At 42.8% G+C, this 15,896-nt stretch overlaps 1 protein-coding gene across 2 annotated transcripts in view; it reads left to right on the plus strand.

The window, feature by feature from the left end:
- Positions 1-15,896, plus strand: part of LOC144146961 (uncharacterized) — a 191,252-nt gene that overhangs the window by 137,957 nt on the left and 37,399 nt on the right. For both annotated transcript variants that reach the window (XM_077678943.1, XM_077678944.1), the window contains exon 6: positions 14,637-14,715. In XM_077678943.1, coding sequence (XP_077535069.1) covers positions 14,637-14,715 — 79 coding nt within the window. The remainder of the gene's footprint in view (positions 1-14,636; positions 14,716-15,896) is intronic.

Consider the following 15,896-nt stretch of genomic DNA (forward strand, 5'->3'; position numbering starts at 1 on the left):
TTTAATGTTGCGGGAGCGTCCACCAGCGGGTGGGTCGGCACCTTATCGTGGGAGAAAGCGGCGAAACAAGTGAGGGTAGGCCGCTTGCATAGGACGATTCCGCCAGTGCAACCGTCGTCTGCTAGGCTGTTCCCGCAAGCACAACACAGCCGACACAGTCCCTTTCCGTTGCTAATCAGCTGCGTGTATTCACCGGTGTAACCAAGGCTCACGCGCAATCGCTGTGACCGCCCGCAACCATGGACGCATATGGGGTGTTTGAAGCTGAAGGTAAAAACAATGTAATTAAATGAATACTCTGTATATGCAGTGCAGTATCAGACAGGGGAAGAAAACGTACCTCTGCAACGGTAGAATGGCTTTACCTATTGCAACAGAACGTGGCCAAATGATTGCCTGGGGCCTACCAGTACTTTTGGGCCATAAACTATGGCTTACATAGCTATGTGCAGTCGGTAAATCGCTTGTCTATAACAGCGATTTCAACTTCAACCAGCTACATCCGAAAACTGCCGAAACATACTCGTTCCAAACATGTCGGAGTCAAAAGTTAAGGGCTAAGACTTCAGAATTCCGCAGTAGTTTTATTGAAATCCCCCACCGGCGGGGCAGGATAGGGCTGAGTACGAAAGCTGTGTTATAGACAAGCCTTTTACCGGCTGTACTGGTGAAGCCATATGAGGCGATCACCGGCATGCATGCTTGCTATTCAATGAAGTCGCTGTGATTCTACATTGGTCACAGTGTTCCCCATCCAGTGGCAGGTGTTGCTGTAGCAACTGTTTGCGTTAGTGGAACCCTGGCTCAGCGCTTGGAGACAGGCATATTGAGCACAGAGAAAAAGTTGGCGACTGCACTAAGCGAGTACTGTGTGAATTTATTGTGCCAACAGCAAAGTGCAGAATTCCGTTTCACTCATTTATAAAAAAGCCCTCACCACAGTCATACTTTGTAACACTAATAAAAAAAGCACAGCATTGCTTAATACATCAAAAGCAAGAGTGCAAGCTTACCTTGAGGAAGTTGTTTTGAACTTTTGAAGGCTGGTAAACAGCAAACATGCAAACTATGCAGCGAAAATGAGTGAAGGCATAAGCATGTCGCATCAATGTATTTATTGTCCCATCCAAGAGCCAGCATTGCTTAATACAACAAAAGCAAGAGTGCAAGCTTACCTTGAGGAAGTTGTTTTGAACTTTTGAAGGCTGGTAAACAGCAAACATGCAAACTATGCAGCGAAAATGAGTGAAGGCATAAGCATGTCGCATCAATGTATTTATTGTCCCATCCAAGAGCCAGCATTGCTTAATACAACAAAAGCAAGAGTGCAAGCTTACCTTGAGGAAGTTGTTTTGAACTTTTGAAGGCTGGTAAACAGCAAACATGCAAACTATGCAGCGAAAATGAGTGAAGGCATAAGCATGTCGCATCAATGTATTTATTGTCCCATCCAAGAGCCAGCATTGCTTAATACAACAAAAGCAAGAGTGCAAGCTTACCTTGAGGAAGTTGTTTTGAAATTTTGAAGGCTGGTGAACAGCAAACATGCAAACTATGCAGCGAAAATGAGTGAAGGCATAAGCATGTCGCATCAATGTATTTATTGTCCCATCCAAGAGCCAGCATTGCTTAATACAACAAAAGCAAGAGTGCAAGCTTACCTTGAGGAAGTTGTTTTGAACTTTTGAAGGCTGGTAAACAGCAAACATGCAAACTATGCAGCGAAAATGAGTGAAGGCATAAGCATGTCGCATCAATGTATTTATTGTCCCATCCAAGAGCCAGCATTGCTTAATACAACAAAAGCAAGAGTGCAAGCTTACCTTGAGGAAGTTGTTTTGAACTTTTGAAGGCTGGTAAACAGCAAACATGCAAACTATGCAGCGAAAATGAGTGAAGGCATAAGCATGTCGCATCAATGTATTTATTGTCCCATCCAAGAGCCAGCATTGCTTAATACAACAAAAGCAAGAGTGCAAGCTTACCTTGAGGAAGTTGTTTTGAACTTTTGAAGGCTGGTAAACAGCAAACATGCAAACTATGCAGCGAAAATGAGTGAAGGCATAAGCATGTCGCATCAATGTATTTATTGTCCCATCCAAGAGCCAGCATTGCTTAATACAACAAAAGCAAGAGTGCAAGCTTACCTTGAGGAAGTTGTTTTGAACTTTTGAAGGCTGGTAAACAGCAAACATGCAAACTATGCAGCGAAAATGAGTGAAGGCATAAGCATGTCGCATCAATGTATTTATTGTCCCATCCAAGAGCCAGCATTGCTTAATACAACAAAAGCAAGAGTGCAAGCTTACCTTGAGGAAGTTGTTTTGAAATTTTGAAGGCTGGTGAACAGCAAACATGCAAACTATGCAGCGAAAATGAGTGAAGGCATAAGCATGTCGCATCAATGTATTTATTGTCCCATCCAAGAGCCAGCATTGCTTAATACAACAAAAGCAAGAGTGCAAGCTTACCTTGAGGAAGTTGTTTTGAACTTTTGAAGGCTGGTGAACAGCAAACATGCAAACTATGCAGCGAAAATGAGTGAAGGCATAAGCATGTCGCATCAATGTATTTATTGTCCCATCCAAGAGCCAGCATTGCTTAATACAACAAAAGCAAGAGTGCAAGCTTACCTTGAGGAAGTTGTTTTGAACTTTTGAAGGCTGGTAAGCAGCAAACATGCAAACTATGCAGCGAAAATGAGTGAAGGCATAAGCATGTCGCATCAATGTATTTATTGTCCCATCCAAGAGCCAGCATTGCTTAATACAACAAAAGCAAGAGTGCAAGCTTACCTTGAGGAAGTTGTTTTGAACTTTTGAAGGCTGGTGAACAGCAAACATGCAAACTATGCAGCGAAAATGAGTGAAGGCATAAGCATGTCGCATCAATGTATTTATTGTCCCATCCAAGAGCCAGCATTGCTTAATACAACAAAAGCAAGAGTGCAAGCTTACCTTGAGGAAGTTGTTTTGAACTTTTGAAGGCTGGTAAGCAGCAAACATGCAAACTATGCAGCGAAAATGAGTGAAGGCATAAGCATGTCGCATCAATGTATTTATTGTCCCATCCAAGAGCCAGCATTGCTTAATACAACAAAAGCAAGAGTGCAAGCTTACCTTGAGGAAGTTGTTTTGAACTTTTGAAGGCTGGTGAACAGCAAACATGCAAACTATGCAGCGAAAATGAGTGAAGGCATAAGCATGTCGCATCAATGTATTTATTGTCCCATCCAAGAGCCAGCATTGCTTAATACAACAAAAGCAAGAGTGCAAGCTTACCTTGAGGAAGTTGTTTTGAACTTTTGAAGGCTGGTGAACAGCAAACATGCAAACTATGCAGCGAAAATGAGTGAAGGCATAAGCATGTCGCATCAATGTATTTATTGTCCCATCCAAGAGCCAGCATTGCTTAATACAACAAAAGCAAGAGTGCAAGCTTACCTTGAGGAAGTTGTTTTGAACTTTTGAAGGCTGGTGAACAGCAAACATGCAAACTATGCAGCGAAAATGAGTGAAGGCATAAGCATGTCGCATCAATGTATTTATTGTCCCATCCAAGAGCCAGCATTGCTTAATACAACAAAAGCAAGAGTGCAAGCTTACCTTGAGGAAGTTGTTTTGAACTTTTGAAGGCTGGTGAACAGCAAACATGCAAACTATGCAGCGAAAATGAGTGAAGGCATAAGCATGTCGCATCAATGTATTTATTGTCCCATCCAAGAGCCAGCATTGCTTAATACAACAAAAGCAAGAGTGCAAGCTTACCTTGAGGAAGTTGTTTTGAACTTTTGAAGGCTGGTAAGCAGCAAACATGCAAACTATGCAGCGAAAATGAGTGAAGGCATAAGCATGTCGCATCAATGTATTTATTGTCCCATCCAAGAGCCAGCATTGCTTAATACAACAAAAGCAAGAGTGCAAGCTTACCTTGAGGAAGTTGTTTTGAACTTTTGAAGGCTGGTGAACAGCAAACATGCAAACTATGCAGCGAAAATGAGTGAAGGCATAAGCATGTCGCATCAATGTATTTATTGTCCCATCCAAGAGCCAGCATTGCTTAATACAACAAAAGCAAGAGTGCAAGCTTACCTTGAGGAAGTTGTTTTGAACTTTTGAAGGCTGGTGAACAGCAAACATGCAAACTATGCAGCGAAAATGAGTGAAGGCATAAGCATGTCGCATCAATGTATTTATTGTCCCATCCAAGAGCCAGCATTGCTTAATACAACAAAAGCAAGAGTGCAAGCTTACCTTGAGGAAGTTGTTTTGAACTTTTGAAGGCTGGTGAACAGCAAACATGCAAACTATGCAGCGAAAATGAGTGAAGGCATAAGCATGTCGCATCAATGTATTTATTGTCCCATCCAAGAGCCAGCATTGCTTAATACAACAAAAGCAAGAGTGCAAGCTTACCTTGAGGAAGTTGTTTTGAACTTTTGAAGGCTGGTGAACAGCAAACATGCAAACTATGCAGCGAAAATGAGTGAAGGCATAAGCATGTCGCATCAATGTATTTATTGTCCCATCCAAGAGCCAGCATTGCTTAATACAACAAAAGCAAGAGTGCAAGCTTACCTTGAGGAAGTTGTTTTGAACTTTTGAAGGCTGGTGAACAGCAAACATGCAAACTATGCAGCGAAAATGAGTGAAGGCATAAGCATGTCGCATCAATGTATTTATTGTCCCATCCAAGAGCCAGCATTGCTTAATACAACAAAAGCAAGAGTGCAAGCTTACCTTGAGGAAGTTGTTTTGAACTTTTGAAGGCTGGTGAACAGCAAACATGCAAACTATGCAGCGAAAATGAGTGAAGGCATAAGCATGTCGCATCAATGTATTTATTGTCCCATCCAAGAGCCACCATTGCTTAATACAACAAAAGCAAGAGTGCAAGCTTACCTTGAGGAAGTTGTTTTGAACTTTTGAAGGCTGGTAAGCAGCAAACATGCAAACTATGCAGCGAAAATGAGTGAAGGCATAAGCATGTCGCATCAATGTATTTATTGTCCCATCCAAGAGCCAGCATTGCTTAATACAACAAAAGCAAGAGTGCAAGCTTACCTTGAGGAAGTTGTTTTGAACTTTTGAAGGCTGGTGAACAGCAAACATGCAAACTATGCAGCGAAAATGAGTGAAGGCATAAGCATGTCGCATCAATGTATTTATTGTCCCATCCAAGAGCCAGCATTGCTTAATACAACAAAAGCAAGAGTGCAAGCTTACCTTGAGGAAGTTGTTTTGAACTTTTGAAGGCTGGTAAGCAGCAAACATGCAAACTATGCAGCGAAAATGAGTGAAGGCATAAGCATGTCGCATCAATGTATTTATTGTCCCATCCAAGAGCCAGCATTGCTTAATACAACAAAAGCAAGAGTGCAAGCTTACCTTGAGGAAGTTGTTTTGAACTTTTGAAGGCTGGTGAACAGCAAACATGCAAACTATGCAGCGAAAATGAGTGAAGGCATAAGCATGTCGCATCAATGTATTTATTGTCCCATCCAAGAGCCAGCATTGCTTAATACAACAAAAGCAAGAGTGCAAGCTTACCTTGAGGAAGTTGTTTTGAACTTTTGAAGGCTGGTAAACAGCAAACATGCAAACTATGCAGCGAAAATGAGTGAAGGCATAAGCATGTCGCATCAATGTATTTATTGTCCCATCCAAGAGCCAGCATTGCTTAATACAACAAAAGCAAGAGTGCAAGCTTACCTTGAGGAAGTTGTTTTGAACTTTTGAAGGCTGGTAAACAGCAAACATGCAAACTATGCAGCGAAAATGAGTGAAGGCATAAGCATGTCGCATCAATGTATTTATTGTCCCATCCAAGAGCCAGCATTGCTTAATACAACAAAAGCAAGAGTGCAAGCTTACCTTGAGGAAGTTGTTTTGAAATTTTGAAGGCTGGTGAACAGCAAACATGCAAACTATGCAGCGAAAATGAGTGAAGGCATAAGCATGTCGCATCAATGTATTTATTGTCCCATCCAAGAGCCAGCATTGCTTAATACAACAAAAGCAAGAGTGCAAGCTTACCTTGAGGAAGTTGTTTTGAACTTTTGAAGGCTGGTGAACAGCAAACATGCAAACTATGCAGCGAAAATGAGTGAAGGCATAAGCATGTCGCATCAATGTATTTATTGTCCCATCCAAGAGCCAGCATTGCTTAATACAACAAAAGCAAGAGTGCAAGCTTACCTTGAGGAAGTTGTTTTGAACTTTTGAAGGCTGGTAAGCAGCAAACATGCAAACTATGCAGCGAAAATGAGTGAAGGCATAAGCATGTCGCATCAATGTATTTATTGTCCCATCCAAGAGCCAGCATTGCTTAATACAACAAAAGCAAGAGTGCAAGCTTACCTTGAGAAAGTTGTTTTGAACTTTTGAAGGCTGGTGAACAGCAAACATGCAAACTATGCAGCGAAAATGAGTGAAGGCATAAGCATGTCGCATCAATGTATTTATTGTCCCATCCAAGAGCCAGCATTGCTTAATACAACAAAAGCAAGAGTGCAAGCTTACCTTGAGGAAGTTGTTTTGAACTTTTGAAGGCTGGTAAGCAGCAAACATGCAAACTATGCAGCGAAAATGAGTGAAGGCATAAGCATGTCGCATCAATGTATTTATTGTCCCATCCAAGAGCCAGCATTGCTTAATACAACAAAAGCAAGAGTGCAAGCTTACCTTGAGGAAGTTGTTTTGAACTTTTGAAGGCTGGTGAACAGCAAACATGCAAACTATGCAGCGAAAATGAGTGAAGGCATAAGCATGTCGCATCAATGTATTTATTGTCCCATCCAAGAGCCAGCATTGCTTAATACAACAAAAGCAAGAGTGCAAGCTTACCTTGAGGAAGTTGTTTTGAACTTTTGAAGGCTGGTAAACAGCAAACATGCAAACTATGCAGCGAAAATGAGTGAAGGCATAAGCATGTCGCATCAATGTATTTATTGTCCCATCCAAGAGCCAGCATTGCTTAATACAACAAAAGCAAGAGTGCAAGCTTACCTTGAGGAAGTTGTTTTGAACTTTTGAAGGCTGGTAAACAGCAAACATGCAAACTATGCAGCGAAAATGAGTGAAGGCATAAGCATGTCGCATCAATGTATTTATTGTCCCATCCAAGAGCCAGCATTGCTTAATACAACAAAAGCAAGAGTGCAAGCTTACCTTGAGGAAGTTGTTTTGAACTTTTGAAGGCTGGTAAACAGCAAACATGCAAACTATGCAGCGAAAATGAGTGAAGGCATAAGCATGTCGCATCAATGTATTTATTGTCCCATCCAAGAGCCAGCATTGCTTAATACAACAAAAGCAAGAGTGCAAGCTTACCTTGAGGAAGTTGTTTTGAACTTTTGAAGGCTGGTAAACAGCAAACATGCAAACTATGCAGCGAAAATGAGTGAAGGCATAAGCATGTCGCATCAATGTATTTATTGTCCCATCCAAGAGCCAGCATTGCTTAATACAACAAAAGCAAGAGTGCAAGCTTACCTTGAGGAAGTTGTTTTGAAATTTTGAAGGCTGGTGAACAGCAAACATGCAAACTATGCAGCGAAAATGAGTGAAGGCATAAGCATGTCGCATCAATGTATTTATTGTCCCATCCAAGAGCCAGCATTGCTTAATACAACAAAAGCAAGAGTGCAAGCTTACCTTGAGGAAGTTGTTTTGAACTTTTGAAGGCTGGTAAACAGCAAACATGCAAACTATGCAGCGAAAATGAGTGAAGGCATAAGCATGTCGCATCAATGTATTTATTGTCCCATCCAAGAGCCAGCATTGCTTAATACAACAAAAGCAAGAGTGCAAGCTTACCTTGAGGAAGTTGTTTTGAACTTTTGAAGGCTGGTAAACAGCAAACATGCAAACTATGCAGCGAAAATGAGTGAAGGCATAAGCATGTCGCATCAATGTATTTATTGTCCCATCCAAGAGCCAGCATTGCTTAATACAACAAAAGCAAGAGTGCAAGCTTACCTTGAGGAAGTTGTTTTGAACTTTTGAAGGCTGGTAAACAGCAAACATGCAAACTATGCAGCGAAAATGAGTGAAGGCATAAGCATGTCGCATCAATGTATTTATTGTCCCATCCAAGAGCCAGCATTGCTTAATACAACAAAAGCAAGAGTGCAAGCTTACCTTGAGGAAGTTGTTTTGAACTTTTGAAGGCTGGTAAACAGCAAACATGCAAACTATGCAGCGAAAATGAGTGAAGGCATAAGCATGTCGCATCAATGTATTTATTGTCCCATCCAAGAGCCAGCATTGCTTAATACGTACAACAAAAGCAAGAGTGCAAGCTTACCTTGAGGAAGTTGTTTTGAAATTTTGAAGGCTGGTGAACAGCAAACATGCAAACTATGCAGTGAAAATGAGTGAAGGCATAAGCATGTCACATCAATGTATTTATTGTCCCATCCAAGAGCCACTGTGAACATATTGGTACCAGGATTTAGTTTGTAGCTACCTACCAGCATTGCCATTTTCGCAACCAGCATACTGATGTACGCAGGCTGCTTTATGCAGGAATCAACAAAATGGTTACTGTAAGTGGTGAACAAATGCGACGTTAGGTTACGGTAAAAAGATTGCATGAAAGGAACCCTAGAAAAGCTTAGCTAGAAAAAAAAAAAAACCCTAGAGCAGAAGTGTTTCGATCAGCATCTGCCAGCACAGTAGAAGCAGGGCAACAATATCTGATCAACGAACAAAACAAGGGTCTTAAAACAGCGTACACTCGGCATGACAATATACAGCCACAGTGAACAGCAGTGGGTGGATACAATCTGCAACTTGATAACAGCCAGAAGTAGGTGAGGCAGCCTTCTACCCCACTGATCAGAACCTTTTGAGCCATACTGACAGTGCAAGATGGGAAAGAGCAACTTAACATTTTTCAATCCATTGTTTGGGCAGACATCAATGGTGCATAAACAAAAAACTGCAGCCACAACGTATAATGTAAGTTTTAACTGACATTCACGTGGTGAAAGCTGATCCCCTACGTCACACCTTCATGAATATGTTGCTGGAGGAGGTGGCGGCGTCACAAAAAAGTTTGTGAAAGGTGCACAATAGAACCTGGCTTCAATAGAGGTTTACATGGGCAGTGAGGACGTGCCAGCTCTCTCACAGTCATTGGCACCACACACAGTCCTCCTCAGCAGGGTCCCTCAAGTGAATACCACTTTGGAACACAGTGGGCTAAAATACCACGCAGAATACTTCCACTTCATTCTTTCAGTTCAATAAGCACGTACACAAGTCTTCAAATGGCTGCTCATGGTAGTTAAATGAAGTTGGTTTCATGCTGTGCCAAGGCTATCGCAAATGAAGCCACTGCTATAAGTCACATTTATGCATACAATGGATGGTTTTGAACAACTAATTTTTTTGCACCCGAGAAAAATAGTTCGAATCTTGAGTGCCTAACAAGCAAGATTCAAAGAACATCTTCCATGCACTACAAGGCACTTTCCTCACCACTTGTTTTTCTCTTTATTGTGCAGCTGAATGTACAGGATTGTTTTTACTATTTACATATCGTAGGCTGCAATCAACCTCTCCCCAAGCCCTTTTGCTTTTTCAACAGTGGCCCTTGCTAGAATTTTTGTGTTTTTGGCAGCTTGGCGGCATGCCTGCCTTGTCTTGTGCTGCTGATGATCCATCCAATGACCCTGACTTGGAAACTGGTTGCATGCCTGGTGCAGCTTCTTGTGTTGCCTGCTGGTCTGCTCCTTGCACTGCTGACACAGCTGGGACCTGTATCAAAATGGATGGCATCATTGAAGGTTTTGCAAGGCTTTTGTACAGATATTTAGAGCACAAGTATGTACTCTTAAAATCCAGCACACCAGCATGCTTATTTACAAAAAGGGTTCCAGCAACATAACATATTCAATGACTCTGGCTTTCTCATAAAAACACACAGTTACGATCAGCTGCGCGCTGCCGTGTTGACACTGAAGTCATTACTTAAACCAAAGAGAAGGCACATACAATAAACTCACAGGACGCCAACAATGTTTTCAGAGGTCGTGCTTTAACAAGACATGACTTTAGCAGTTGGATTATTCAAGACTGAACAACCACACAAAATGAGTAAATGTTTTGAACTTATTGTGGAACAGCTACGGAACAACGAATGCATGAAGGCAGCTTGTGTATTATGGAAATGGTATCCCAGAGGCACTATTTAGTTGCTATTTAAGCAAGCACCGTCTGATCAGCAACATTTACGCTGTTTGACACCTTCGCACGTAATTTCAAACTGTTCCTGCGCTTCGGCACGCTTGTATAGAGGCACTGGAAAAAATAGAGAGCCTTCAATTTCACACGCGTACCTGGTTATATCTGGGCGTGAGACCTCGGTTAGACAGGTGATGATTGGTACTTGTGGGCGTGTAATGTACACACACGGTGCTTAGATATATCAGTGCGCGTTATTGGTCATCTAATAGAAACATTCTACACGGGAATTTTCACGAAATTAGGAACTCCCGTAAAATGCAGCCCACTGCTCCAGAACGCCCTGCATGCCTGCCGCTCTTAGCAAGACGAGGCCGTCTTCTGGAAGGTTAACACTAGAGATGGGCGAATATAGATTTTGAGGTTCGAAGCGAATTAGAAGCGAATAGTGATTTGGTCGAATAATTTCGAATCGAATAGTTCGAATAGTACACATTGCAAATCACAAAGACAAATGAGCAACTTGTGACCTGACTAATGTACACATTTTTTTCTAATAATTAGAACTCACGTAGGCACAGCATTGTGTAAAACTATTACCAGTTGAACATTTATTGCAAAATCTTACACTACACACAGCATTCCTTTGCTGTATTCACAAGTTTTCATGAAGAAATGCCTGTTGCGCCACATGCTCTAGGTGTAGCAGTTTCCGCCGGCTGCTCATTCACAAGTTTAAGCGCCGCCTAGAAACTCGCAGAGTTGAGCGCCGCCTAGAAGCTCAGCTAAAAAAAGAAGTATTGTAGCCACTAGTATCCTCGGCCGTAGCCAAGCAAAGCGCAAGTGGCTGGCCGCCATTTTGAATAGGCTCGCTTAGTGCGGCGTACTGCCGCGCTGTGCGAGCCTATTCAAAATGGCGGCATGCCTATTCAAAATGGCGGCCTATACAAGTCTGCTGGCTTGGTGCCGCGATGTTCGGAGCGGTGTCGTTTCAGTGCCGCCTTTTTTTTTTTAACCTAAAGTGTGCTGGCGGCCGAGAGCTTCGTCGAACCTCTAGGCAAGGCAGCAACTCGGCAGTGCCGGCACTGATAATAGAAATGTCCGCGTCGGTGGGTCTTGAGCCAAGCCTGGGGTAACTCTTGGAAAGCTTGACCGAAAAGCTTGGCTTTCAGCTGCCTATTCGGGAGCATCGAATAATTCGAAAATATCGAATACCTGCATTCGGATCGAAGCGAATAACGAATAGAGAGCTATTCGATCGAATATTCGACAATACCGAATATTCGCCCATCCCTAGTTAACACGAATGAAGTACGAGAATTTTTTCGCTGTGTGGCCTGATAAGATACCCTGTTTCCTACGTTTGTCGCTCTCAACATATAAAATTAACATTTGCTCACAGAAACAGCTCTACAGTGCGTCAAGACATCAAGAATACACGAATAGTACAACAAAGAAAGAACCCGATTAACCATCGGTCAATAAAACATCGTCTGCGTGTTAGCGACGAACAGAGGTGATATGGTCGAGTTCCGTGGTCGAGTTGGCCGTTATGGCTTGTTTAAGGCACCAAAGCAAACGATCAGCTGTTACTCAGCGTCCTTTCACGATTTTGTCAGCATGCCGACCGCACGTCGGGTAAGGCGACAACAATTACACTTATGAGTGGAAATGAACAACAACCGTGTATACTTACTTGGGGTTATATGACGCGTCGCTCCGCTACTCGTAGTCTTCCAGAACGAAATTTAACGCTGTGCAGCGGCCCTTCAGCAGACACATGCCACCGATGCCACCGCTGACCATGACCGCCGACTCGCAAGCAAAAAAAAAAAAAAAAAAGAGAAAAAATACGCTTCGCCGCCGAATCACCGGCTCCGCTAAACTCAACCGCGTATGCCGTTCACAAATCACTTTCCCTCTTATAAAAGAGTACTTCTAAACCTTAATTAAAACTTAACGTATAGTACAAGTTGTTTATGCGACTAATAATTTATACTGTAATAAACATTAGTTGTAGCTTTTCAATTTAAAAAAGATATTTCGAGTCAAGTCAAGATGTTGGCATAGTCAAGCCAAGTTTGAAAATCACACGTCTATCTGGCATGGCCGCCCTCATGGGGGTTGAAGCAGACGATCAACAGCTCGCATAGACACTAGCGTCAGTGTCCCCTCTAGTGTATATTAGTATGAAACTCTGTGGCTGCTTCAACATCGACTTTTCTTTAGCATCTAGCATAATTGTTGGATCCCCGCTACAGTCTAACCTCGATATAACGAACCTCGATATAACGAAGTTCGCGATGCAACAAACTTTTTACGTTTCAGTTTCTTGTTGCTATTAAGGTGCATGTGTTTTTACCCTCGATTTAACGAAGTAGTTTTAAGGCACAGTTTCGATGCAACGAAGTTTCTGCGAGCACAGAAATCAAATTTCGGCAGATCCCACTACATCATTTGTAAATAACGCTCGAAATAATTCACGCCCATCTCATTGCGACCGGTCCCGTGCAAGTGCGGACACATGATGCACGACTGGCCTCCCCACTGCTTCCAATCCTATTTGGTTTTGCAGGTGCCATGTTTGGCATTGCTTCACTACCGACGAGTGTTACACGAGATTTCAAAAGCTGCAGTGAGACTTCGTTACCTTTTAATAAACAACGGGGGAAAAATTTGTAGTTCAGCATAGTTCCTTGAAGTACAGTTGATAAGTTGAGCTTTTAACGATTGCACCAGTAACGATCAGCCTTTCAACAAGAGCTCGCAGAAACTTACCAGATATTTCGACCAGGTTGCTCCTGGAACACAGCTTTTTTTTATTTCGAGAATTAACAACTCCAAGGCTTCTCTTACACCGCGACAGCACTTGGCAGGGTAAGCGTCGGCACTGCTTCAGGCGTAACTTTTGGTGAAGTGTCAGACATCACGCAATAACTGCACTTGTACTACAGAGCTAGAGCAGCGCATTAAGCGACCCAGCGGTAATCAGGTAGTCGACGGCCTGTACCGATTTACCACCCGAGCGCGCACACTCGGGTGGTAAATCGGTACCGGACAAAGCTTCAACGCTGACAAACTGAGTTCCACCATTTTGTGGGCGCCCCCGCGTCCCGTTCCCATCAGTCCGCAATAGCACGTGACCGGTCCCAGTGTTGCTTGACGCATTAGAGGACTGCCGCTGAGTTTCACCGAGTTTCGTTTTCGTATTTGGTGAATCAGAATGCGCCCGCCCCGGGGTAGTCACTCTAGCATGGTGCGCGTTTCGCGGCATCTTTTACCTCGAACCATCAGTCAAGATTTCCAAATAACTTCACTATACAACACTCGCTGGTCGGTTTGTTATAGTTTCGTCTAAAATAATTTTTAAAATCAATATCATCATGAGGACATCATTTGTGTCAGTGTAAGGCAAAAATCTCGATGCAACGAAGTTCGCGATAAAACGAAGTTTTTTCCGGAAAGTATTGCTTCGTTATATCGAGGTTCGACTGTATTGGGAAAAAGCAGTCTTTTCATTGAACCAAGCTTTCATTGTGGCTCTGTGACCTCCCTCTATCATCATAACTTGTGAACATGCACAAGCTTCAACTGATGAAGCAACAAAGCTATCTTCCTTGTTCCCTCATTTGCCTGCTTTCTACACCCTCATAGGATTTTCCCTTTCCATCATTTTTGCCCCCCTAGTCGGCTCTGCTGCTTCCTCCACTTTATTTTTATCGCCTGATAGTCATTTTTCCCCCACTAATTCATCGTCGCCTCTCTCGTCCTTTTCGGCTGCCATTCAGTGTCCACACTCTTTAAAGTTGATTGATTGTGGAGTTTGATTGTGGGTGGATAACCAAGAAAACATTAATCAAATTTGAGACACGACATGGATACATGAGTGATACTTGCATTGTCCTTTTTTAATCTGCGTTGTTCTTTTAACGCTTGATTTTTGAAAAGGTATGCCGCAAAAAAAAACAAAAAGCGCTCGTGGCGCACCCTCATGGCAGTGTTGCAAGTTGAAAAGTAACAAAAGGCTCCAGTAGAAGGTGTGAGCAGTGGAACACGGCAAAAATGATTTGAGGTGAACAGAAAGGGATCTGGTGGTTTGAGAAGTTGTTTGAAGTTTAGCCTTGCAAGTAGGGAAGGCCAGGCAGCTTTGCTGTTAACATCAGCGGCGTCCATGACGCTTGGTCAGTGAAACGGGCTAATTTTTTCACTCTCCTTTTTTGTGTGGGATTAGAATTTCTTGCACATTGCTTGCCACTTCTTTATGTAATGGTTCCAGGCCCTAATGGCTTTAATAAACGAAATGAAGAGACCATTTAAGGGAAGGTGGGAACCACGATGGTCGAGGTACATGATGTGGGGGTACATAATATGTTCATGATGTGCCCTGGGGTACAGGGCACATGATGTGTTGCACTCTTGCCATGTTGGCTTGCTTCTCCTTTTAAGGTGCTGGGCAACGACCCCGGCGATGACTCGGCCGAGGTTGTGGTCAACCTGCTGGCACAGCTGGAAAAGAAGGACACCGGTGGGTGGCATGTTCCAACTGCACAGGGTGTTACGGCACTATTGCTATTACTTTGGTAGTTTATTCTCTCTGAACGGGTCGCTCGTTTGCGTTGAAATTACGTGCTGAGCTCGCGGTTTGTGGACTGTTTTCCTCGGCACAGAAATCAGCTGCCTCAACAGTCCGGTTGCTTAGAGATGAATTGAGAACCCTTTTTGTCGACGACGTCTGAGCATAAAGTTTTTGAACTGTGATTTAAACTTCAAAAGAAGTGGACTGCGAGTCATGGTAAATATTTTGACATAGTAGTATCCTTGCTTCAATATGTGTGTGGACTTTAAGGATGGCTATGATAAGAAAAAGAATGTAGGTAATTGGAATTTTTACGCTGGCAGGTTTGGGTACATGTACTTGATATGAAACATGGTTTCAGGGCTGCGACCCACTAACCAAGGTTCAATGAGGTTTGTGGCCTAAAAGCCAAAACCTCCTTTCTGTCAAGATTTTGGCGCGCACATAATCTGGAGCCCTCCACCACATTTGTATTTTATAGATTCAGCTTTGCAAGCAAAACCCCCAAACTTTGAGAGAGGGAGAATGATTTTTAATGAAACTGGCGATTTCATTGGGGCTAAGCTGTCTAACTTGCTGTGCCAGATGAATGCAGTGACACTGGTGATAATAATGATGCTGAGGTGCACATTTGCTTTCAGTTATTTACAGGTTCTAATCAAGACTTGTGCTCTTCGGGTACATAATTACAGCTTTTGTATACCGTGAGAGTCACATTTGGAACAAGTCCAAGGACTTAATACATACATCCCTCAATGGAGCTTTGTTGCAAGCATTGATGTTTCCAAAGCCAACTTGTGTCACACTTAGTTTAAGCTCAAAGCCAGTACCAAGCTCATTAGAGGAAGTTCGAATCAGATTTGGGACCAGACTCGGGTAGAGGACAATCTAGTTCAAATTAAGAGAAGCATATTGGCTACCGACAGACAAGATGAGAAGTCAAAGAATACAGAAAGCTTGGAGAAGGGATGAGATAAAGGTATTCATGTGCACAGAAAGGACATGGGTGACACGTGATTGGCGCAGTTGGGAGTCAATGAGAGTGGCAGGCATGTTGCTGTGGGCATCAATGCAGTTGTAATATGGTGGTGATGATCAAGGTATCCTCGGGTACAAGATAAAAGCGGCAA

The sequence above is a fragment of the Haemaphysalis longicornis genome, unplaced genomic scaffold, assembly GCF_048455015.1.
Source record: "Haemaphysalis longicornis isolate Haplotype H1 unplaced genomic scaffold, Haemaphysalis longicornis Haplotype H1 scaffold_7, whole genome shotgun sequence".
In the NCBI taxonomy this organism is placed as follows: Eukaryota; Metazoa; Arthropoda; class Arachnida; order Ixodida; family Ixodidae; genus Haemaphysalis; species Haemaphysalis longicornis.